Raw genomic sequence first — 22,099 nt, 5'->3', positions numbered from 1 at the left:
AAGTTTTTTTATCAAGGTTACTTAGCTTTCGCTTATTGCTCTCGAGTTCCCAGAATACCCTTATAGTTATAAGAATTTACAATAATGCCATTGAGATTGTAACAGTAGTACTGTGGTAGTATTACAATAATGCTACTGTAGTATTTGTATTTATTTTTGGACTATTATTCATCGAATAAAAGATGAGACTCCGTTACAATGTTAACAAATCCCTTATGATCCATCTAACGATGACATGATATAGAGAATTATCAACATATCAATCATCAATAATAAGAAAAAACTCAGCACATATGTATTAAGAATGGGTGAGTGGAGGACTTGTTGGTTATTTCAAGATTTGGATGTTGTTATAGGTCGTTGCTTCTTACGGAAGAGGTAGTTTAGGAACAGTCCAAGTAAAGGGAAACCTGTAACCACACCAATGTAACCAAGCAACCATACGGACCGTTTTGTTTGCCGACACAGTGCCTTAAAGCTTCTCTTTGTTACATCTTCCTCAGCCTTTCGTCCTCTCTGCTTCGATGATGCCGTGGTGGTATTGGTGTCTTCTTGCTCGTACTTGACTGCTGCCACCAACCCGTCTTCTGCAATGTTTAGGTACGGGCCTTGGTTTATCAGAGCGTCTTGTTTCCCTGACCCTGAGCTTCTTTTCTCTTCAATCTGCAAAAAAAATGATAATCTTAGGACAGAAGAGTTAAATAATCCAAACTGCAATACTAACAAAGAGAGTTTTACTTTCTGTATATGCATATAACGACTGCAGCTAAGGGCGCCAAGAAACTCATTGGTGGCTCGAACCCACCTGTACGCAACATAAATAGGCAGTCAATGTAGGAAGTACTGTTATTACTTAGTTAGAATCTGGGATATACAGTACCAACCATAAGCTAGATCCAGTTAATCCTTCGAAGAACGCTAGATGTCCCCCGTGATTTGTTGTAGCCAAGATAATGTTTTTGTTTGCCCTTTCAATAGAAACTTCATTGTTAATTGTTGTAACAGGATTTTAAGATTAAATAGAGATAGATGGCGTCTTACCTGCATTCGTCCCAGGGTATAGCTTCCTTTGTGCATAATGGATCATCTAGAGCACTTATACAGAGTAGTGGCACCGCCACATTTCCTATGTATTGGGTACTGCTTGATTTTCGGTAGTACGTATCCACAGTCTGCATAAAGGTGCAACCCGTTGTCACTTTGTCAAATCAACAGGGAACTTAATGGTGATTATGAAGAGCATTGCAAAGATTTATATATTAATGACAAAGCCAATGCTGGGGGAAATAGCATCAGAAGTTAAGAGAATATGGAGGAGAACTAATACCTCGAATTTTCCAACTAGACAAGTAGCATGGTTGTCAAAATCTCGGATGGAACGTGACTGATGAAGTAATCCAGTTGGGCAACAACAGAAAACGTTGATAGCGAAAGAAATAGGTAAGTTTTCGTTATTTTATCAACAACTCTGCTTGTTTCAGTGCATTTACCAAGTAGGTTGTATGATTTATGGATTTGTGGTTACACTACTAACCTTTTTAATTCCTTCCCAGTTAGCAAGCCGTGAATACTGAGGTTCATGCCTGCAACAAAACTAAAAGTTATAACTGAAACCTCATTTTCTCAAAGTAGTATATCTGAAATCTCTCCCCTCAGTCCATCTTACAAACTCAAAATCTAGGCAGTTCTTGATCAAAGTGGTGGACATACAATTGGGCATAACCTTGGAGTCCAACGGTGAGAGCTTTGTCGTAGAGCTTTTGTTTAAATGTCCGACAGATAAACCTGTCACCAATCTTAATGGAAGGAGGAAAAGGAAAAGAAAAAGCATAATGTATCAAGTATCCACTTGTATCAAACAAAGTATTATTTACAAGTTCAAAGGTCTAAAATTAGAACCCAATGATTAGAGCGAACTTAAGACACGAATCAATATACAGAGAAGAATAAAATTAAGAAAAATAACTCACCAAGAGGTCCCATGGAGAGCAAATAGCTACAGCACCCCTCAGAGGAGTCTTTTCACCCTCTTCCCCAAGGTATTTGACCTGAAGCATGAGATACTTTCAGTAATAGTATTTGAAATATCTAAACCGGCAACAAAACCATCACACTTCAACATAATTTAAAGCCAAGATCTGTTTCTCAGCTGGATCAAACTAGAAGAAACCAAAATTGTGAAGCACTGAAGTTCTTGATTAACTACCAGAACATTTGCTCCAATGCTAGTTCCAATAGCAAAGAGAGGAGCCCTCGGGTATTTTTGTTGAAGAAAACCAAGAACCACCCGTATATCCCCTGTCCATCCAGCATTGTAGAAGCGATCCGACTGCAATCATTTGCAACACAATAAGAATGCATATAAGTAAGCACAACGTTTTATAAAACACGAAATCAAAACGCTAGGAGACTATACAACTCACAGTAACAGAAACACCGCCCAATCCTCTATGGTTACTAATAACAACATTCCAACCTGATTTTGCAGTGCTGTAGGCAAGATGCTTCAAATACTACAAAATCACCAATGCAAGTCAACTACAAAATCACCAATGCAAGTCAACTAATATTCACTGTACAAATCACACTCCCAAGGACTTACTGCAGATGAAGAATCACTAGTTAACCCTGGAATAACAATTGCAATAGGCGTTGTATCTTCTTTACCAATCTCACTCTGATTGTGAACAACACCATCAAGAACTACACAAATCAAAAACAGATTCAATATATGCGAAAAAATGGTAATCAAATCAACGTTCTCATTCACTAAATCTAACCATCAGAGTTCATCAGCCAATCCAATGCAATCGTTCCACCATCAGAAGCACGAAATAGCTGTCTGGAGAAACATCAAACTATGAGTGATTTATACAATTTGATACTCAAAATCACAATAAAATCAAAAATCACCTTCTATAGCTGAAAACTGGAGGCAATCCATGAAAATTCAAGAAACAAGTCTGGATATGAGGACTCGCTAACCACGGCGTCGCTACATATCTGATCAAATAAGCGTAAAATCAGAAATCAAATCCACAATTTATCCCAAAATCAAGTGAACACTACTCTCACCGGCCGTGAAGAATCCGACACCGTGAAACAACGCCGTGGTAAAGAGAAGAATCGGGATTGAAAACGAGATTGACGCGGCATCTGAAATATCGAAGAAACGTATCACCAAGGAAGTGAAACTCGACGAAATTGTACAAGAAGATGGTGGTGATAAAGAAGAGAGCGAAGAGGTAGTGACGAATTGGGATGAGGGAGAGAGCATGAAAGAGAAGGTCGTAAGGAGATGGTGATGATAGAATCGGATCTATATCTTCCATTGTTGCAGATCTAGCTATAGGAATTGAGTGAGATTAGAGAAGGAGCTTGAGCTTCGTCGTCATGGTTTAGGCCAACGAACGACAAAAGAGGCGTGGCGGGTTAAGATTTTTTTTTTTGCTTCACGGACTTATTATTATTATTTAATTCATATTTTGAAATTCGCTTTTGTAATGAGTTTTTTAATTACACGCCGACGCTTTCGTGTTCACTAGGAATGGGCACAATTCCCATTTCGTTCTGTTTACGTGTAAACTTCGTTTGTGCTTAAGAGGGATGTGTGTGACATTTGTTTTATACTATTGGTGGGAATGGAATGGTCACAGCGGTTCAACCGGACAAAACCATCTACGAACCGAGCCGTTTTTCATTTACCATTCACTAATTATATTTGTAGTGGTGCGGTCTGAAATAAAAAAACAAGAAAAAAAAAACGCTACAAACCAAGTGCAGATTTTTTCTCATGTACAATTTGTCTTGGTCCAAGATTTGTTGTCTGCCTTAAAAATAGAATAGACAAATCCGCTGATTGATTTGTCCATCCCGACCGCGGTAACCAGTCACACTCATGTTGATCTTGTTGTCCATGTTCGTGTAACTTGTGTAAAGCTACTATGATTATCAAATTTTAGTTGCTTTTCGAATGGTGTTATTAGTATCTAAAATTTGTGTTAAATTCATTAGTTAAGATAATACATTATTTATTCTCCAAATGATCATGTAGTAACTAGTAACGTTTTTTTTTTGTATATGTACACAATACAACTACTACCAACAAGAAGAAGAATAACAATACACAAAGGAAATGCTACAAAAGCCAAACCAATATTACACCCACAAAAATAGTACAAACTCTTGCCATTTTCTGAACCCGAATCATCATCTATGACGGGTTTCAAATTTCGATTGGTATCCCATAGGATTAATCGGCATCATATCATCATTTTGGGGGATAGATAGGATGGTGTTTACCGTCCGTCCAATCCCAGTTATGAACGCTGATGGTGGTGTGTGGACTTAGTTACCTACAAGCTTCGAATGGTGTCCACGCGATCGATTACATCGAGAGCTTTCATGCGATCAATGTCAAAATCAATGATGGGAACAGAGGAAGGTCTTCTGGTTGAGAAAGTATCCTTCTTATAATTCATCATCTCGCCCATCATCGGCGAGTGGCTACTGCTTTTGCTTAGCCTGTGGTGCTTAGAAAGCCTTGTTTTCGCCACCGTTTCAAACTCTTGGCTCTTGCTTATTCCTGGCGTTTTTCTCCTCTTGCTTACGTCTCTAAGCATCTCTTGATCCTCCATAGTCAGCAACGGAGAACCCTGACTTGGGTTGTGTGAACCGCTGGAAAGTTGGATTGTTTTCTGGTTAGGTGATCTGATTGGAGACTTAACCGGAGATCTTAGACCATAACCAGTGGTGGCCCTGACTTGAGTAACGAGATGATGAAGCCACACCACTAACTCTAATATGTAAGCCTCAGTTTTTTCTTTATCTGCATGGTGAAGTGTGTCTATCCTTAGTATTGTTTGACCTGCAGGTCTCTGGTTCGCTTCCGACCTGAAAGTATTTTGCATAATCTAACATTCAGCAAAGAACAATATTGCATGCATATATACACAGCACAAAAAGAGAATAGCCTTAGAATCTGCTTGTATTCAGGGCTTACCCGGAACTTGCCCATTCTCCAACCCATCCAAACCCATGATGCGCTCTGGATGAGAAAAGAAAAGACAGAAGCATAAGTCTGACTTGCTTATTCAAAACTAAGGGGCTTATTTTTCGCAGACTCTTACTTGGTTGTGTTTGTAGCAACAGGAACAAGCCACTGTAACGTTTTTTCCATTTCAGCTTTTATTTGAGGAACAGTTAGCTGGTTCAAAGAAATCAGATGCAGTGTGGTGAGCAGGCATACAAATAACAGGTAGTAAATTCATTTGTCAGCACAAAAGTAATACCTCTTCCTTAATCTGAAAGGACTGTATTCTGGACCGTAAAGCAGATTTTATACTTGGGGGTAAACCTTGGTACAATGCGTCTCTTGTGCTTGCAGGCATAGTACTTGACCGGGATACCTACTCATTGAAATGAGAAAATAACGTAACTTAAATAAATTCCACTAACGGATATAGAAACAAGTTCAATCATTTTGATATTGAATATTAATATTACTAATGAGATCGGGTAACCAATGGATACAAAAACAGACGCTAAAGTAAAACTAAGTGATAAACAGATAATAACTTACAAGAGTATCAATTTGAGTGATGATGTTTGCGTAATGTAAGGCAAGACCAGCAGAGCCCAATTTTTTATGATTGATTGGCGGGTCATTAGCAGGCTTATCAAGATCTGCATATGAGGTAGAATGATCGCGGTTTGTAAGCATATGTTACATTTTAGATACAAGAAAAAAAAAACACATACACATAGTAAATACTCAATCTTCTTGAAAGTTAAAATAAGGCTAAACCGCTTTATCCAATAAGAGACTCACCTGCACCACCAAAGGCTTCATGAATCTCCAAATGCAAGAAATGGACAACATCTACGAGTTTCTCCATTACCTAAGCATTATTAGCATTGTCGAGAATTACCATTGGAGTCCAGATTAACCCAGAAACTTCCTGAAATAGGAAACTAATGATTTCTATGTTTGCAACCCTTACCTCTTCCAAGATCCTAGACCAAAGAGATTTTTTCTTTAAGTTTCTTACATGTTTCTTCTGACTTTTTAGTTCAGTTCTCAAAATAGTAAGTGTATCTCCCACACCTAGCAAAAACAGACGAGAAATAAGAATGATAACCAACAAATAATATAAAATGTAAATATTATCATCCAAAGATATATTTTAGGGAACATATATATTTCTATTCGGTACCTACCTCGTTGTGCTGTGCTTGGGTTCTCTTCTTCCTGGATCTTACGTTGGTAATCTTGTTCAAACCTATCCAGCGCATGGAGTTCGTGATACAAGTCCTGAAACATAAGATATAATCAGAATAAATCGCCATCAAAAGAGTCAAGCAGGACCGAATATCACCAGTTGGCATGAAAAATACGTACAGCTGTAAAATGAACAAATGACATCAGCTGGTGCATTATGGTTTCTGCTTCCTGTTTCAAATGTTTCTGGGGTGTAAATTCAGATCCCAACCTAAATCATAACACAGAACTAATGAAAAGTCAGATACTTCCAAAATGAATAGTCTCATTGTCTAACCATAGTGACAGGATCATGTTGGAACCTGTCAAAGAAGCGATCCAAGTTGTGGTATTGAGGATCCTTGCAACGATTCCCAAAACGCACCACCTCTCCAGAAAAGATCCTCAACTCTTCCCTATTTACAATAAGTAAATCACTTATCTCCAAACTACAAATAGAAACAGCGTAAAAGCATATAGCATCAACACAGAACACTGTCAGAGAATGTTACCTTTTATCCGCAGCAGCAATTCTCAACAATTCATCCATGTCTTTCGATACAAGGTTTTGGACACCTTCTGAAGGTAACACTGCCTCTTTTAAATGTGTGATGCTATCTTTTGAAAGAGAATGCATAAGGTTGGCGCCTTTAACAATGGTGTTAGCAACTTCAAAAGACAAGATTGAGATCTTATTCCCTTTAACTGTCGTCGCAGAAGAAAATCCCCCATTAAGATTCAGATTCGTCATGCTACTCCCGAGTGTATCCAATACATCCACAGCTTTACCAAGTCCCATAGTGCCTGCCCTACCCAAAAGAGAGCTTACTTCCGAAACCTATAAATAGAAACACCTTAGTATAGTATAAAAGAGATAAACTTGGAACTCAGAACTAACCCACAGCAATGCTTAACATTTCTTTACCTTAGCCACAGCAGCCTGCCTAGACTTAGTGGATCTAGATTTCTGCGACAAAACCCTCGATAACCGAGGAATTCCATCCTCGATATTCTGAGGATGAGATCCACCAGAGACTATAGGAAACGAAAACGATTCTGATGTATGCTTATCATCCACATTCTCCCTCAGAGGAGAAGGATCAGCAACTTTCTCTCTACCTTCACCAGACTGAATTTTCACCTCAGACCCATTATTTAAATGACCATTAACATGTGCAAAGCTTCCACCAGGAGCATTATTTACAGAAGAACTCCTCGAACAAAGCCCACCCATCACAGAAAGTTACAACCTTTACTATCGAAATTAGCTCTCAAACTCTCTCGAAGCTCTCCATACACAAGACAGTTCCAAAACTCGATCTCTCCGATTGAACCACTACGAAACCTCAAAAGGATGAACAATGTAACAAGCAAAACACTGCAATCGCAAATCCTGATCCGTATAAGAGCAGCAGTCCATTAATGGAGCAAATTGCTCAGTAAAAGAACATTGATACTCATACAAACCTGCCAATGAATCAAAGTTTTCTAATTTAAGTCAATCCAAAAGAACATCATTCAACAAGTGAAAAACAAATATCGAAAACCCTAGAAACTAAGCTAAAGAACCCAAACGACATATTCAAAATCAGTAACTTCAAAAGAGACCTTAAAGAGTCAAAAACTCGGATCTGGGAATCAGATTGAAGTCAGATTCTTCTTCTTTCTTCACAACTTTGAGCGAAAGAAGTAACAAGTTGTCTCAGCTGAAGAAACGTGAAGATGTCTCTATACAAGCAAAAGAAGAAACGAGACTCGAGAAAGAGAGAGGAGAGAGAGAGAGAGGTTAATTGAATAGAGGAAGAAGAGGAAGAGGAGGTTCTGTTGAGAGAGTTGGAGAGTGTCAGATGGTGAGAGAAGTTAGCCAAAATTAAAAATTAAACCTTTTTCTTCTCGTTTTACCCATTTCTACACTCTTCAAAACTCATCCCCCATTAACTTTATTTATTTTTCTAGTTTTTTTACTAACAAGTTGCTATATATATACAAGTTTAAATTATCATGTATTTCTTTCAAAAAAAAAAAATTATCATGTATTTAAATATTTAACTCTATATATATATCATGTTTAAATTATATTTTTTTCTTAATTAATTTTTTTATATTTAAAATTACGGATTTCCGGTTGAACGGATTTCACTTAAACTTTAGGAATCAAGATAACTTTAACAAAAGAAAATCAAAGATGAAAACACGTCGATTGAAACGTACCAAATGTTGTTATAGTGTCAGTGCGAGTCTTTAAAACTTGTTATGAAAGAATTCACTTTTTGATGATTTTCCGCAATTCTAATTAGTGTCGTAACGGTTTTTACAATGTGTTGTCATCTTTTCGATACGATTAAGATAAATTCTATAATCTGAAATGAATATTTTATTATAATTTTAAGTTTTTTCTCAAATAATCGTTTTAATTTAATATTTTTCAGATGGGAAAACTTTTATTTTAGTGTAATGAAATTTTTTGTTTTAGTGTTGAAATGAAAATTACAAAATGTGTATAAAGTAGTTAATTTTAAAGTAATTTACCATTTTGTACTTTTTGTCGTGTGTGAATGTCTTTGGTAAAATTATTGTTAGATTCTTGAAATAGAAAAAGTGAACAAATCAGTCAACATGTGTATGCATATCTAGTTTTGAAAACGAAAGTTGACTTTTTACCCAATAAAGGACGACAGTATCTAAAGTAGCCTTGCAATTACAATGTTTTTACCAAATTACCTTGTGTGGCAATGTCATAATAAGCTTTATAGCATGGTCATTGGAACCTTGAAAAGGAAAAATAATAATTTGTTTATAATGTTTTCATATCATTTAGTCTTTGTTTTATAAAATGGAATAAGATGGCCCATAGCTTATTTATTACATAAAAGATAAAGCTATGAAATGATTTGGAACTTCAAATGGTATGATTATTTTTTTTTCAATCGAATTTGTATTACTCATTACTCAAAAAGAAAAAATAAATTTTTACTAAAAACATCGAAAAATCGATGCATCAAGTATTTTAATATCAAATTCGTGAGGCAATCACAAACATCTATTGTAAAATATATTACTACTAATCTTAAAAAATTAAGAATGTGTCAATATTTTATGCGGATTTTATCAAATTTTTATAGTTAAAAGGGATTTTTAGTGATAGTAACTAATAAAATAGGCGATATTTTGTGTTTAGACTCTTATCAAAATTTGTATTCTAAGAAGGAAAATAAAGAAAATAAATTTTGAGATTTCAATAGTAGTTTTTCATAACTATGATCCTAGTATCAATGATGAGGAAAGTGAAGTGATTTCTATAGTATTTTAGGTTATTTAACTGCTAAATTAATAAAATACTATAAGATTGGTCAGGGAAGACCATGGCCTCTCTTTTGGACCAATTCCACAATTCAACAAGTTCACATTGGTCAAAATTGCATCTTCTTCTGAGTCATTCTGATGTCTCCATCGCAATATCATACATCATCATGAATATTTTTGATTCCACATTTCAATTATATCATTTTTTTCTCAATTATATTCATTTCGCCCCCACACACTCTTTTCTTTTATCCAAAAAACGCGTTTGAAATTATATTTGATTATGATTAACGTAAAATCTATATAGGGTATTGGAGTTTGATGATCAAACCAAAAATGAGATAAAAAAGATTAGCTTCGTGAGGATCAATGATGGAGATGAGATTTTGATTCACTTAACGTTGAATATGGTGCAGTTTTTGTGATTCTAACATTTTTTTAATTAAATCTTTTTTTTTCGTTGATTTGATGTCTTTAGAATCTTTATTATGTCGATTAATTACAACGTCTCTTTCCCTAATTAATATCTTAATGGCTAAATCAGAAGATATGTTAAAAAAAAAAAAAAAAAAAAGTTTATACGAATTTGCTTTAACACTTTGATTTTTTTTTTTGTCTTAAAACCCAATATACTCGCACGACACGACGTACACGCAACAATATTAGAAGGAATTGAGATCTTAGATTTGTTTCAACCCCAAGAGATATAGACTTCAATGTCATCTTCAAGGTCATATAAAACTAATGGATTTTTCTTAGAACCATTCTACAACTTTGAATATGTATGTATGCATATGATTTATTAATTCAGATGACAATGGTCAATAATAAATATAGCTTTTGTTGTGTTGTGTTCCTAAACAATTACAAACGTATGCGATAAAGTAAAGAAAATTTTGCATTCTAGCACCGTTTCCAAGTTTCATATTACATGTTAACACCTTTTCCGCTACAGACACCTTTTCCTCTTGTTTTTTCTCTTTTCTACCCCTCGACCTCACTAACCAAATACTTCTAATCCTTTTAACTAAACTATATTTCTGTTTCTATCCACCTTTTTATTAGCTGTTTAAAAAAAAAAAAATATTTTCAGTTTCTCTGAGAGTAAAAAACCTAATATCGCCGTTTTCTTTCTCCTTCGACGAATATTTTTTCAGAACTCGTCTAGACGCTTCTATGCCGGTGTTTCATCAGAATTCCATCTGTTGTAACTGTATTCTCCCCTTGGATGCACAATCTCATCCACCCAGGCACAATTGCTCCCGTCTTTAGTCATGTGGTGCATACTCGCAACCGCCGGTATCGTATCGCCGGCAACTGCTCATCAGTATCACTCTTTCTAGTCCCGAATCGCCGGTATCCTAATCTTCGTATCACTCTTTCTAGTCCCGAATCACGTGTCGTCCCCAATTTCACTGTTTTCCAGAACCGATGTCAAGTAACCACCGCATTATTCACTTTTTTAAACCTCTATTTGTTCCTCCTCCGACTTCCAACCAACTCCCAGTTCTAGTTAGTGTTGATCAATCAACTCTCGGTTCTACTTGTTTCTTTAATTTATGTGGTTTGATCACAATACGCCATCGTCTTCCTCTGTTGTTCGTTAGATGACCTCGTATGAATGATAGTCATGAAACATTAACTTTGTGGATAACGATGTGTGGATTATAGTTCTGGACATCTTTTTATGGATTTGTTTGTTAGGAACTCGTTGATCCATATGTACTTGGTTTGTGGACGAGTCCAAGATGCGGAGAAAGTGTTTGATGGTGGGAATATGGTTGATTTGGTTAGTTGGAAATTTGATGATTGATGGGTATGTGGGACATCAGTTTTATACATAAGTTCCTCTTTGTATGGATGAAGAATTATGGATGAAGAATTATGGATGTGGTAATGTGGATGCCTAAACGTGCCTCTTTGTATAAACCAGTTTATGGACTTGATTTTAGGGATATGGAGAATGAAATACTCTATATTCTTGAGAGCCAATTGTAAAAAGAAAACTCATAGATAGACAATGCCTATTTGAATAAAAAATTTTAAAAACAAATTTGTTTGGTTTATGGTGGTTTTTGTGCAAAAACAAATGTCGATTATGGTACCGTATAACTGAAGTCCACAACGTCAAGTCTTTAGCTTCTTCTCATGAGAACAAAAAACTTGAATGTTCAAGACAACAAAAGTCAAAAGACAAAAACACATCCAAAGTACGACATCCATGTGGACAACACTTGGTGAATGAGATGTAAGATATCCATGTAGAAAACACTAGCTTGGTGAATGAGCTTAAGAACAACACAAGAAGTTTTAAGACAATATTTTCTTCATATCGACTTTACAATGTATTAGATGCTTTAATACACAAAACATAGCTAACTCCTAAGAACATAAAACGTTGGCAACGAAACACATTCCCACTACATGTTTGGCCACGTCATCTTCTTCCTCAAGTTTTTAAGGGAAAAAACATTAACCATTCACAAGAACATAAACACATGAAAGCCTTACATTAAAAAACTACAACACAAACATTGTAACTGATGGCCATCCATGATCTTTATCATTAGTTTTCACATCAACTACATCGCATCCACCACATCGTAACCATCGAACTGTTGCCACCGCATCGTAACCATTGAACTGTTGCCACCGCATCGCAGCCACCAAATCACATAAAACTACAACATCCACCACATCGTATCCATCATATCGCATCCACCACATCGTATCCACCGTATCGCATCCACCACATCGCATCACATCCACCGTATCAAATGCACAACAAAAAGTTGAAATCTTGTTTAAGAATCTGGAAAATCAATATAGTTTAAGTAAAAAACCCAGAAAATGAAAGAAGCTCTTATTCTTGTTTCGATAAAGATCTTCTTTCATCGAGGTATTAAATTCCGTTTCACTCAAAGAGAACAAAGCGACGTATGGAGGAATTGATTTTACACAAGGTTTAATTTGTATTGATTCTCTGAAAAATGATTGAAATTGAACTCTAATGTTTTGATTTTTATGATGCAGGAATCATGACCGTTGCATGTGAAGCCGACCGGACTAAGAAACAGAGGAGATATATATATATTTTTTTGGTGGACAGAGGAAATATTTTTGCTCCAGATAAAAATGAAAGAAGAAGATGAAAGATAAACAACTTCAGATCTAGAGAAACAACACATACCTCTGAGTTTTGGTTTGAGAGAGGGACGGAGAGACAAAAGGGAGAGGGTGAGAGAGAAAAAGGGAGACGGAGAGAGAAAGAAAAAGGAAGTGACTTTAGTTGTTCATTTCTCATCTTAATCTCAGGATCATTTCTAGCCACAAGATTCTCAAATATTTAGTTAAGCTTTCAAAAACTTAACTGAGGGTATTTTTGTCAGAAATTGGTATCTACAGTACAAAAGAGAGCAAAAAACGGTGCCACAAACCCAAAGGGTGTTAAACTGAAAGGAAAGACACGTAAACGGTGTCTCTGTGTAACTTTCCCTAAAGTAAATTAGAATAAGTATATACATTAGTACAATACTCTTTAATGTCCAAGCAACGAACCTTCACTGATCCTTGTGGAAGCTGGTCCGGAAGATGTGATCCCCATTGTCTGAAAAGACCGTGTTGCTGACGAAGAGGATGATCGGGTCGCACCTGAAGGAACCAAGATAGATGCGTGGCTTGTGCTCATACTGTTCCCTGAAAACGATACTTCGCTTACGGTCTTTGGACATGGCGGCTTCTTTATTTCGGTGATTCCTTCTAGCATTTGAACTACTTTTCCCATTGTTGGCCTCTGCAATGGCTGCTCTTGTATGCACCAGAAGCTTGTCTTAACCATCCTCCTCACTTGTTCCATGTCAACAGTTTGGTCTTCGCCTAAACGTGTGTCTAGGATTGCCTCGGTGTTGCCCTTTTCAAACTCTTCGTAAGCCCAGATCGAGAATTTCTTGTGGTTTGTCTTCTCCGAGACATCAAAGTTCCTTTTTCCACTGACTATCTCTAGTAGAACCATTCCATAGCTATAGACATCCGATTTTGAAGTTATGGGAAGATTTGCGAGCCATTCAGGAGCTAAATAGCCTCTTGTTCCTCTAACGCTGCTCATGTTGTATCTGTTATCTTTTGGGTTCAAGAGTTTGGCAAGCCCAAAGTCCGAGACTTTGGCAGCGTAATTGTCATCCACAAGAATGTTCTCGGGTTTAATGTCGCAGTGTACAATGCAGTCGCGGCACTCCTCGTGGAGGTACGTTATTCCCTTAGCAGTCCCAAGCGCAATGTTAAACCGATACTCCCAAGTCAAGAACTTCCCTGAATCAGTAGTAAACAGGAAATTATCGAGAGATCCGTTTCTCATGAACTCATAGACGAGAAGCCTGTGTCTTCCCTGGGAGCAAAACCCGATCAGTCTGATTAGATTCAGATGGTGTGTGCTGCTAATAGTAGCAACCTCCATCCTAAACTGCTTTTCTCCTTGTTCAATTCCTTCGAGTTGCTTCACTGCAACCACGGTTCTATTTGTGAGCACGCCTCTATACACAGTTCCAAACCCTCCAGCTCCAAGCTCCTCTTTGAAACTTTTGGTGCATTGTTGAAGCTCCTTATAGGTAAACTGCACAGGTGCACCAGAAGCGTACTCAAGCAAAGTGTAGTGAGACGATAAAGTTCCAAACCGAGGATTCTTTCTGCAGCACCACCACCAGAGACCTACTTCTACTGCAATCAAACCAAGAAGCCCAGCTATTAGACCAACTGCAACAATCCACAAATGCACTTTTGAGTCGTTACCATCGTCTTTTATTGCAACCAAAGGTGTGTTAGGCACAACCGGACCACACACTTTAATATAAGAAGTACTCGGAACAGATGGCCTCTGGTACCCAGTAAAGAAGGAACCAGGTCGTTTCTGCAAACAATTGCCTGACCCATCTGACATTGAGACAGATGCAAGACAAGCACTGCTACTAAGACAATTAGCTCTACAAGGCGAACTACCGGCAAAGAAACTTTCCGAGTTTAAATCGTTTTCATATGTAAAAAAACTCGTGTGAGCCAAATCAAGCATGGTTGCGTTGCCAGAACAATCACTTAGCTCCAATTTCCTCTTGCATCCCTTTCTTCTATCATCCACATCAACAAAATCAAAGTTGAGAGACGGACACGAGCAAATCGGATCAGTATCGTTGTAACTACAAATCCCAAAGTTTCCACAATATCCATAAACAAGACACTGATCAACAGCAGACCAATGAGCCGTCACAGGGCCACTGTTTCCACTCGCAGAACTGTAAATTCTCAAATTCCCATCATCATCTAACTTCAAAAACCTAAACGTATCGCTATCACCATAGTCTCCACTGTAAACAGTGTCAACTCCTCCGATGGACACAACTCCATTAGTCTGTAACCCTAAGCTAGGAGACGAAAGATTCGAGCTAAACGATGAATTGAGTCCATGGTTCCAGTAAATCGTGCTATTGTTCCACCTTAGAGTAAGATTCCCACTTCTCTCTAACTGAAACGAGTAAGGACCAGATCGGAGAACCTTACCGACGGTGAAATTCTGCGATTGGACGATCGTATCCGTCGGATTATCGAAAGAAGACCAAACCGGAACGCTTCGGTTATTGAGGAGAACAAGTTCACCGGAATCTCTAATCGAACCGGAAGTAACACCGAGACGATCGGTTCTAGAATCCCAGACGGTGGCGCCGGAGCCATTGGTAAGGCGGAGAGAGCCGGAACTGAGAAGACGAAGAGATCCTCGTGAGTCAACGGTTCCTGCTGACCATATCGGGACGTTTCCGGCGAAATAAACGGCGGCGAGGAAGGAATTAGGTGAAGAAGATGGAACAAAGGAGACAGAGAAAGTGGAATTGGGAGATGGCCAATTCTGGTTGGAACCGGAGGCGGAAATAACAGAGCCGAGAGGTATGGTAGAGAATGAGAAAGGGAAGTGAAGGAGAAAGAGAAGAAGAAGAAGAAGAGGGAGAGGGAGAAGCTTCTCCGCCATTGTTGTGATTGTGAAGCTTCGTCTCTCTCCTCCTCTGTTGTATTATCAATGAAGACTGAAACGACGACTTCTGTTTTTATCTTTCATTAATAATTTGCTTAATCGTAATTAGTCCTCCAAAGTTGACATTTCAATATAGTATTCAGGGCAAATTTGAACGATTTCAAAAATGTATTTATATATCTCAACTTTTATAACGTCTAAATTTTAATCTGAACTAAACACTTTTTTTACAACTTTTTTTTTCCTATTTTCATGACATTAATCAATATATATACAGTTAAGACGGTTACAGTTATATACAATTACGGTTAAAGTTATTTAATGATTATTATAATATTAATATTGGAGATAAAATCTAATGAAATATTATTTATTTTACAAGTAAAAAATATATGTGATTTCAAATATTTATAGTGAATTACTAAATTTGGGTATTACATCGAAACTGAGAAACTCAACATCAAATACACACGGAAATAAAAATAAAAATAGTTTAGTATGAAATGTTTGATTACTTACAAGTTCAATTTGTTGTGTTCCTTTTAATAAAGTGAAAATTTGATGTGTCTTTTCATTGTATACAATTATAATATAATTTATTTTAAGGATTTAAATATGCTGTTAACCGAACGTTTAACCGTACAGTTAACCGGTAGTTTATTATGGTTACGACTAATATTTTTTTAACCGTAACTAATTTACTTGTACGGTTAATACTTACGATTTTGAACCGTTTTATACGGTTACAATCCGGTTATGGTAATTTTGACAATACTTCCAGAATCGCGTTACTAAACGCTAGAGCCTAAAATGGCGTTTAGCGTTTGTCTCCGATCTCATACAAGAACTAATCTCCCCTGAATCGAAAAACAGTGAGATCATCTTTTATCTTTAAGCAACGATGGTCCCTAAGATCACATCAATGGCGTCAACTAGACCTCTCTGTTCAATTCCTTACTTACTCCTATCTTTATCCCTCCTCTTCGTGGTCTCGCTTCTCTTCTTCTTCTCCAATTCCTTAATCTCCGACCCGAATCAGAAGATTTCACATATTACTCTCCAAAACGGCATCAATGTCTTTGTAGCTGAGCTTCCAAGATCTCTTAACTATGGTCTTCTCGAGAACTACTGGTCCTCTTCTTCTCCAGATTCACGCATACCCACCGACCCGGATCACCCGACCCGTAAAACCCATTTACCCAAACCCGATACATACCCACCGTACCCGGAGAATCCACTGATTAAGCAGTACAGCGCCGAGTATTGGATCATGGGAGACCTTGAAACCTCACCGGAGAAACGAATTGGATCTTTTGCTAAAAGGGTATTTACTGAATCTGACGCTGATGTAGTGTTCGTACCCTTCTTTGCGACGTTGAGTGCTGAGATGGAGCTTGGAAATGGCAAAGGTTCGTTTAGGAAGAAGTCTGGAAACGAAGATTATCAAAGGCAGAGACAAGTTCTTGATTTTGTCAAGAACACTAAAGCTTGGAAACGATCCAATGGTCGTGATCACGTTTTTGTTCTTACTGGTACTAAAGTTTCTCTCTTTTTTTTATCGTTGGAACTTGTTTGTACTCAATTTGACAAATCTGGATCTTTATAAGTATAGATTTGAGTATAGTGTCTTTGAAGTTTGTCATGTGGGTGTGATGGTGGTGTCTGTAGATTTGGTTTAGAAGCTTATATAAGTTATATGTGTGGATTGTGTGTCAGGTTAAGTTAAAATGTTGAAGCGTTCTTTGGCAGACCCAGTTGCAATGTGGCATGTTCGTGAGGAGATTGCTTTATCGATTCTTCTGGTGGTGGATTTTGGAGGCTGGTTTAGGCAAGATTCTAAATCATCCAATGGGACTAGCTTGCCTGAGAGGATAGAGCATACTCAAGTCTCTGTCATTAAGGATGTGATAGTTCCATACACGCATCTACTTCCTAGACTAGATTTGTCTCAGAACTTGAGACGTCACAGCCTTCTTTATTTCAAAGGCGCTAAGCACAGACATCGGGTAATCACTTTTGCAAAACTCGCTTCTTTATTTTGAGTCGTTAAATTGCTTTATGCAGAGACTCTCATGGCTCATAAGGTATCTTTTATAGCCTAAATGTATTGTTGTTGTGGAAATTTTAGTATTGCCCAATCTTGGAAAGACTTATTGCAAACAGTCACGTTTGTGTTTACAATTTGCAAACAAGTATATATAACATATTTCACATGTAAATGTAAACATAGAGATGGGCATTTGAAACAATGGGAACCTCATTCGAGTAGATTAGTCTTATGCCTTCATAGCAAAATGGTCTGTTCTCTATCAAGTTGTTTGGTGTCAAGATCTCTAAAACAATTAGTATAATTTTAACTTTACAGGGAGGGTTAATCAGAGAAAAGCTATGGGACTTGCTGGTTGAAGAACCAGGCGTTGTCATGGAAGAAGGTTTTCCTAATGCAACAGGGAGGGAACAATCGATAAGAGGAATGAGAAACTCAGAGTTCTGCTTGCATCCAGCTGGTGATACTCCCACTTCATGCCGTCTATTTGACGCAATTCAAAGCCTCTGCATCCCTGTGATTGTCAGTGACACCATAGAGCTCCCATTTGAGGGAATAATCGATTACTCAGAATTCTCAGTCTTTGTCTCTGTAAGTGATGCATTAACACCTAAATGGTTGGCTAATCATCTCAGAAAGTTCTCTGAGAGAGAGAAAGAAACATTCAGAAGTAGAATGGCAAAGGTTCAGACAGTTTTTGTGTATGATAATGGTCAAGCCAATGGGATCGGACCGATTGAACCCGATGGTGCGGTGAATCACATATGGAAGAAGGTTCAGGAGAAGGTTCCAATGGTGAAGGAAGCAGTGATTAGGGAAAGGAGAAAACCAGCAGGTGCTTCTGTTCCTCTTCGATGTCAATGTATCTGAATCATACAACCAAGTCCAAAAGAAGAAAGTGTTTTTTTTTTATTGCCTATTTTTTTTTTGTTCACGATCATCATTTATAGCGTTTGGCAATCAATACAAAATTATATCTATATTAACATTTTTGAAGTACCTTTTGTGTTCTACCCTTTTATTTTGTAATATTTGCATAATTAAACCCTTGCCATTTGATTAAATAGAAAAAGTTTAAGATAAATTTTGTAATTAAATCATAATAAATTTGCAAAATTAGAAATCAATATTTATTACATTTGACAAAATTTCCTAAAATCTCTCTCTCATAAATCAAAAATTTCTCCAACATCTTTATATGATTTTATTTGTTTTTAAATTTATATTATTACATAAACATATGTATAATAAAAATATAATTTTTTTTGCATATGTTGCAATTTGAATTTTTAGAAATGGATGTATATTACTCAAATGATACAAAAATGTATGTACTAAAGTATTATTGATAATTGTGTAGCACGGGTCATGTGATGGAACGGGTTATAATTTACATAATTATGATTATAGATATTTTTACGGGTTGTCTACTATAATCATAAAATTGACAATCAAAATATAGTAGTACACTCTTATATACCAAACAAAAAAATATATATATATTTTAGAATGTCGTCCCGCGGTGTACCGCGGGTTAAAATCTAGTAAACGATTTTAAAACCTATAACCATATTTTTCGAGGTGAGTTCGAGACAGTGGTTATGTTATTGATTTGTTCGATTAGGTTTTGTTACCGTAATAACGAAAATTTCCCTACTTACGTAACGAATGGGTTTATACCTAAAGAAAACAAATTATACTATGAGTTGACGTTTACTTGGAAAGAGTATTGAAATGATACGAAAAGTGAGAAAGTATTACCATATTTGTCTTGTTCTCGAACTGATGAAGACTTAGCCATGCCCATGCATGTGTTGTTGAATAGTCAGCATTTTCTTCGAATTGATTGGCCACTAAGAAATGAGGAAACTACCAAACATCTAGCTCCCACTCTTCATTCTCATCCATAAACAACAACAAAGAAGCATGTCTCTCGTTGACCCAAAAAAAAGAAAAGAAAAAGAAGTATGCCTCTCAAAAAAATCTCCTCAGTTTCTCTTCTCTTAATCTTTGGTTTCTACTATGAAACTGCCAAGTCGCAGTTCTGCGGCTGTTCCCCAGTTCTCTGCTGCAGTATGTATGGGTATTGCGGTTTCACCGAAGGTTATTGTGGCTCCGGTTGCAAAGAAGGTCCTTGCCGAATAACTAAAATTGTGACACAAAAATTCTTTGACGGAATTATTAGCAATGCAAGTAATGGCTGCGCTGGGAAAAAGTTTTACACCCGTGACTCTTTCATTGAGGCCGCTCGGACTAACTTGGAGTTCAATACGTCTGTCACCAGGCTTGAGATTGCTACCATGTTTGCTCATTTCACCTACGAGACCCAACGTACGTAAGAGCTAGTTCTTTTCATTGGTTCTCTTTTCTCTTTCCTTTTTTTTTCGATATACCAAAATATTTAAACTTGACTCTGATTCAGAATCGCGGCTAGGTATTGAGTTTCATTTGTATATTGATCACTAGTAAATTCTTGAACTATCTACGGTTATTTACATATTCACTCAAACAGTCAAACTAATAATGTTCTATGTATCAAAAATATAATTTCTTTATTTTTTTTTGCTCTTTAAGTCAAGTATTAATCTCAACTGGTACCAATTAGGTTCATAGGTTTTGCCACAATTCATATTTTTCTGTTCTCGGTTAGTTTCGGTTAGGGTATTTTGCCAGAACTACAAAAAACTAATGTCTAGCTAGGTCTAAAAAATGTATTTTTTTTTTTCTGAAACAGAAAATGTTTTATTTTATTTTTAAACCAAATATTAATATATCTCAATTGGTACCACTTAACTTGATCTAATTTTCCACATTTTTTTAGATTTCTGCAAGATAGAAGAGGTTAACGGAAGTTCATATGACTACTGCGACGAGAACAACTTGCAATATCCATGTGCACAGGGAAAAAAATACTATGGTCGTGGTCCGATGCAACTATCATGGAATTACAACTACGGGTCATGTGGCCAGAGTCTCGGACTTGACCTCTTACGCGAGCCTGAGCTAGTGGGTAGCAACCCAACTGTGGCTTTCAGGGCAAGTCTGTGGTTTTGGATGAACAACGTGAGGCCCGTACTGGATCAAGGATTTGTAGCCACCATTAAAGCCATCAATAGTCTGGAGTTGAGCAGTGAGGATCAAAGTGCGGTCTCGGCAAGGGTTGAGTACTATACAAACTATTGTAAACAGCTTGGTGTAGACCCTGGTACCACATTCTTCATTTCTCCTCTGTTTTATCTGTTTTTCGTTACTGTTTTTAAGTTTCCTTTTGAATCATTATATAAAAAAGTGTCCTCTGATATTTTAGTTTTGCGACATAAAACTGCAGGCATCATTGATCTTCCCAGTCGCCTCACCGTCTTCACTCTTAAGAACAAATGCTCCCACACCGTCTGGGCCGCAACTCTCGCCGGCAGAGGACCCAGGCTCGGCGGTGGCGGGTTTAAATTGACCTCAGGCGCTTCCCAAAAGCTCCAGGCTCCTGCAGGATGGTCAGGCCGGTTCTGGGCTCGTACGGGATGCAAGTTTGACGCATCAGGAAATGGTAGATGCATTACCGGAGACTGCGGCGGTCTACGATGTAACGGCGGCGCAGTTCCTCCTGTCACTCTTGCTGAATTCACCCTCGTAGGCGATGGCGGCAAGGATTTCTACGACGTGAGCCTCGTCGACGGTTACAATGTCAAGCTAGGGATAAGACCTTACGGAGGGTATGGAGACTGTAGGTACGCAGGCTGTATCACCGACCTAAACGCGAACTGCCCTAACGAGCTTAAGGTCATGGGTCCTCAGAACAATGTCGTGGCGTGCAAGAGTGCATGTGCAGTGTTTAACACTGATCAATATTGTTGCCGTGGAGCTTTCAATACGCCTGAAACTTGTCCTCCCACGAACTACTCGAGGATTTTTAAGGAAGCTTGCCCTATCGCCTATAGCTACGCTTATGACGACCAGACGAACACCTTCACTTGTTCCCGAGCTAACTACGAAATCACTTTCTGCCCATAAAACCGAATCTCCAGTGTAGGGCGATGTTTATATATAATTGTACTTGTTTAGCCCCTAAGATATTAGCAATAAAGATAACCAGCTTGCTCATGGGGTGAAGTTTATCTAAATTACATATTAGTGGTTGTATTCATTTTTTTTAATGGTATGGAAAAGATAAAAATTACATGTTTTTTTGTTACCTAAATTACATCTTTTTTTTTTTTAATGTGTCTAACAAACTAACAACCTTAAACATTAGTACATCACTTAAAATGAATCAGAGATAATATAGTAATAATTAATGTTCCTTTTAAACATAAATAAATGTTTTTTTTCTTAACATTCCGAATATCATTTTTTTTTCTCATCTTTAGATTTATTAATTACTGCATATTATGTGAACTTTTACATAGATAGTTATATCATGGACAATCCTGTTCGACCCAACTAGATCCACTATTGATTACACTCCATGTTAATTTTGAAT

The 22,099-nt window shown here is 37.2% G+C and overlaps 5 protein-coding genes across 6 annotated transcripts; 2 read left to right on the top strand and 3 right to left on the bottom strand.

The window, feature by feature from the left end:
* Positions 1-141: 141 nt before the first annotated feature.
* Positions 142-3,438, bottom strand: LOC17900291 (phospholipase ABHD3). Its single transcript, XM_023789916.1, has 14 exons — positions 3,076-3,438; positions 2,914-3,003; positions 2,781-2,842; positions 2,603-2,703; positions 2,424-2,513; positions 2,207-2,329; positions 1,971-2,048; positions 1,711-1,796; positions 1,535-1,583; positions 1,328-1,384; positions 1,042-1,172; positions 885-968; positions 739-805; positions 142-663 (listed from the first exon to the last, which is right to left on the bottom strand). Exons 1-14 carry the CDS (start codon positions 3,330-3,332, stop codon positions 334-336), a joined length of 1,605 nt encoding a protein of 534 aa, XP_023645684.1. The 5' UTR covers positions 3,333-3,438; the 3' UTR covers positions 142-333.
* Positions 3,439-4,014: 576 nt separating this feature from the next.
* LOC17898122 lies at positions 4,015-8,043 on the bottom strand. Its single transcript, XM_006306902.2, has 13 exons — positions 7,868-8,043; positions 7,185-7,726; positions 6,772-7,097; positions 6,583-6,675; positions 6,401-6,491; positions 6,220-6,313; positions 6,003-6,106; positions 5,831-5,900; positions 5,582-5,685; positions 5,292-5,408; positions 5,130-5,206; positions 5,003-5,047; positions 4,015-4,893 (listed from the first exon to the last, which is right to left on the bottom strand). Exons 2-13 carry the CDS (start codon positions 7,491-7,493, stop codon positions 4,356-4,358), a joined length of 1,968 nt encoding a protein of 655 aa, XP_006306964.1. The 5' UTR covers positions 7,494-7,726; positions 7,868-8,043; the 3' UTR covers positions 4,015-4,355.
* Positions 8,044-10,379: 2,336 nt separating this feature from the next.
* LOC17900483 (G-type lectin S-receptor-like serine/threonine-protein kinase At1g34300) lies at positions 10,380-15,644 on the bottom strand. Of its 2 annotated transcripts, none has more exons than XM_023790030.1 (2): positions 13,068-15,644; positions 10,380-10,451 (listed from the first exon to the last, which is right to left on the bottom strand). In XM_023790030.1, exon 1 carries the CDS (start codon positions 15,570-15,572, stop codon positions 13,101-13,103), a length of 2,472 nt encoding a protein of 823 aa, XP_023645798.1. In that variant the 5' UTR covers positions 15,573-15,644; the 3' UTR covers positions 10,380-10,451; positions 13,068-13,100. The 2 variants fall into 2 exon arrangements, with proteins under 2 accessions (XP_023645798.1, XP_006306779.1); XM_006306717.2 differs by having other exon boundaries at positions 10,381-10,446; positions 13,063-15,643.
* A 774-nt stretch (positions 15,645-16,418) lies between these two features.
* LOC17900567 (probable arabinosyltransferase ARAD1) lies at positions 16,419-18,621 on the top strand. Its single transcript, XM_006307324.2, has 3 exons — positions 16,419-17,107; positions 17,325-17,581; positions 17,941-18,621. The coding sequence occupies exons 1-3, from the start codon at positions 16,477-16,479 to the stop codon at positions 18,490-18,492; spliced, it is 1,440 nt and encodes a 479-aa protein (XP_006307386.1). The 5' UTR covers positions 16,419-16,476; the 3' UTR covers positions 18,493-18,621.
* A 968-nt stretch (positions 18,622-19,589) lies between these two features.
* Positions 19,590-21,704, top strand: LOC17900704 (endochitinase At2g43590). Its single transcript, XM_006307340.2, has 3 exons — positions 19,590-19,953; positions 20,444-20,827; positions 20,951-21,704. The coding sequence occupies exons 1-3, from the start codon at positions 19,590-19,592 to the stop codon at positions 21,628-21,630; spliced, it is 1,428 nt and encodes a 475-aa protein (XP_006307402.1). The 3' UTR covers positions 21,631-21,704.
* The last annotated feature ends 395 nt before the right edge of the window (positions 21,705-22,099 follow it).

Source organism: Capsella rubella, unplaced genomic scaffold, assembly GCF_000375325.1.
Source record: "Capsella rubella cultivar Monte Gargano unplaced genomic scaffold, Caprub1_0 scaffold_1, whole genome shotgun sequence".
NCBI classification, from domain to species: Eukaryota; Viridiplantae; Streptophyta; class Magnoliopsida; order Brassicales; family Brassicaceae; genus Capsella; species Capsella rubella.
The sequence above is the reverse complement of the archived record's forward strand: the minus strand, read 5'-3'. Positions and strand labels throughout refer to the sequence as shown.

What these genes read in the sequence shown, in the direction of transcription:
- LOC17900483 (XM_023790030.1), bottom strand. Translation starts at nt 15,572, where the DNA reads ATGGCGGAGAAGCTTCTCCCTCTCCCTCTTCTTCTTCTTCTTCTCTTT.
- LOC17900291 (XM_023789916.1), bottom strand. Translation starts at nt 3,332, where the DNA reads ATGGAAGATATAGATCCGATTCTATCATCACCATCTCCTTACGACCTT. An exon ending in TGTCGGATTCTTCACGGCCG is followed by an intron (nt 3,004 to 3,075) that starts GTGAGAGTAGTG and finishes TTATTTGATCAG; the next exon opens with ATATGTAGCGACGCCGTGGT. An exon ending in GCTCTCCATGGGACCTCTTG is followed by an intron (nt 1,797 to 1,970) that starts GTGAGTTATTTT and finishes CCTTCCATTAAG; the next exon opens with ATTGGTGACAGGTTTATCTG.
- LOC17900704 (XM_006307340.2), top strand. Translation starts at nt 19,590, where the DNA reads ATGCCTCTCAAAAAAATCTCCTCAGTTTCTCTTCTCTTAATCTTTGGT. An exon ending in TTTCACCTACGAGACCCAAC is followed by an intron (nt 19,954 to 20,443) that starts GTACGTAAGAGC and finishes ACATTTTTTTAG; the next exon opens with ATTTCTGCAAGATAGAAGAG. An exon ending in ACAGCTTGGTGTAGACCCTG is followed by an intron (nt 20,828 to 20,950) that starts GTACCACATTCT and finishes ATAAAACTGCAG; the next exon opens with GCATCATTGATCTTCCCAGT.
- LOC17898122 (XM_006306902.2), bottom strand. Translation starts at nt 7,493, where the DNA reads ATGGGTGGGCTTTGTTCGAGGAGTTCTTCTGTAAATAATGCTCCTGGT. An exon ending in CATTTGTTCATTTTACAGCT is followed by an intron (nt 6,314 to 6,400) that starts GTACGTATTTTT and finishes CTTATGTTTCAG; the next exon opens with GACTTGTATCACGAACTCCA. An exon ending in CCTTTCAGATTAAGGAAGAG is followed by an intron (nt 5,207 to 5,291) that starts GTATTACTTTTG and finishes TCTTTGAACCAG; the next exon opens with CTAACTGTTCCTCAAATAAA.
- LOC17900567 (XM_006307324.2), top strand. Translation starts at nt 16,477, where the DNA reads ATGGTCCCTAAGATCACATCAATGGCGTCAACTAGACCTCTCTGTTCA. An exon ending in TCACGTTTTTGTTCTTACTG is followed by an intron (nt 17,108 to 17,324) that starts GTACTAAAGTTT and finishes GTTCTTTGGCAG; the next exon opens with ACCCAGTTGCAATGTGGCAT. An exon ending in GCGCTAAGCACAGACATCGG is followed by an intron (nt 17,582 to 17,940) that starts GTAATCACTTTT and finishes TTAACTTTACAG; the next exon opens with GGAGGGTTAATCAGAGAAAA.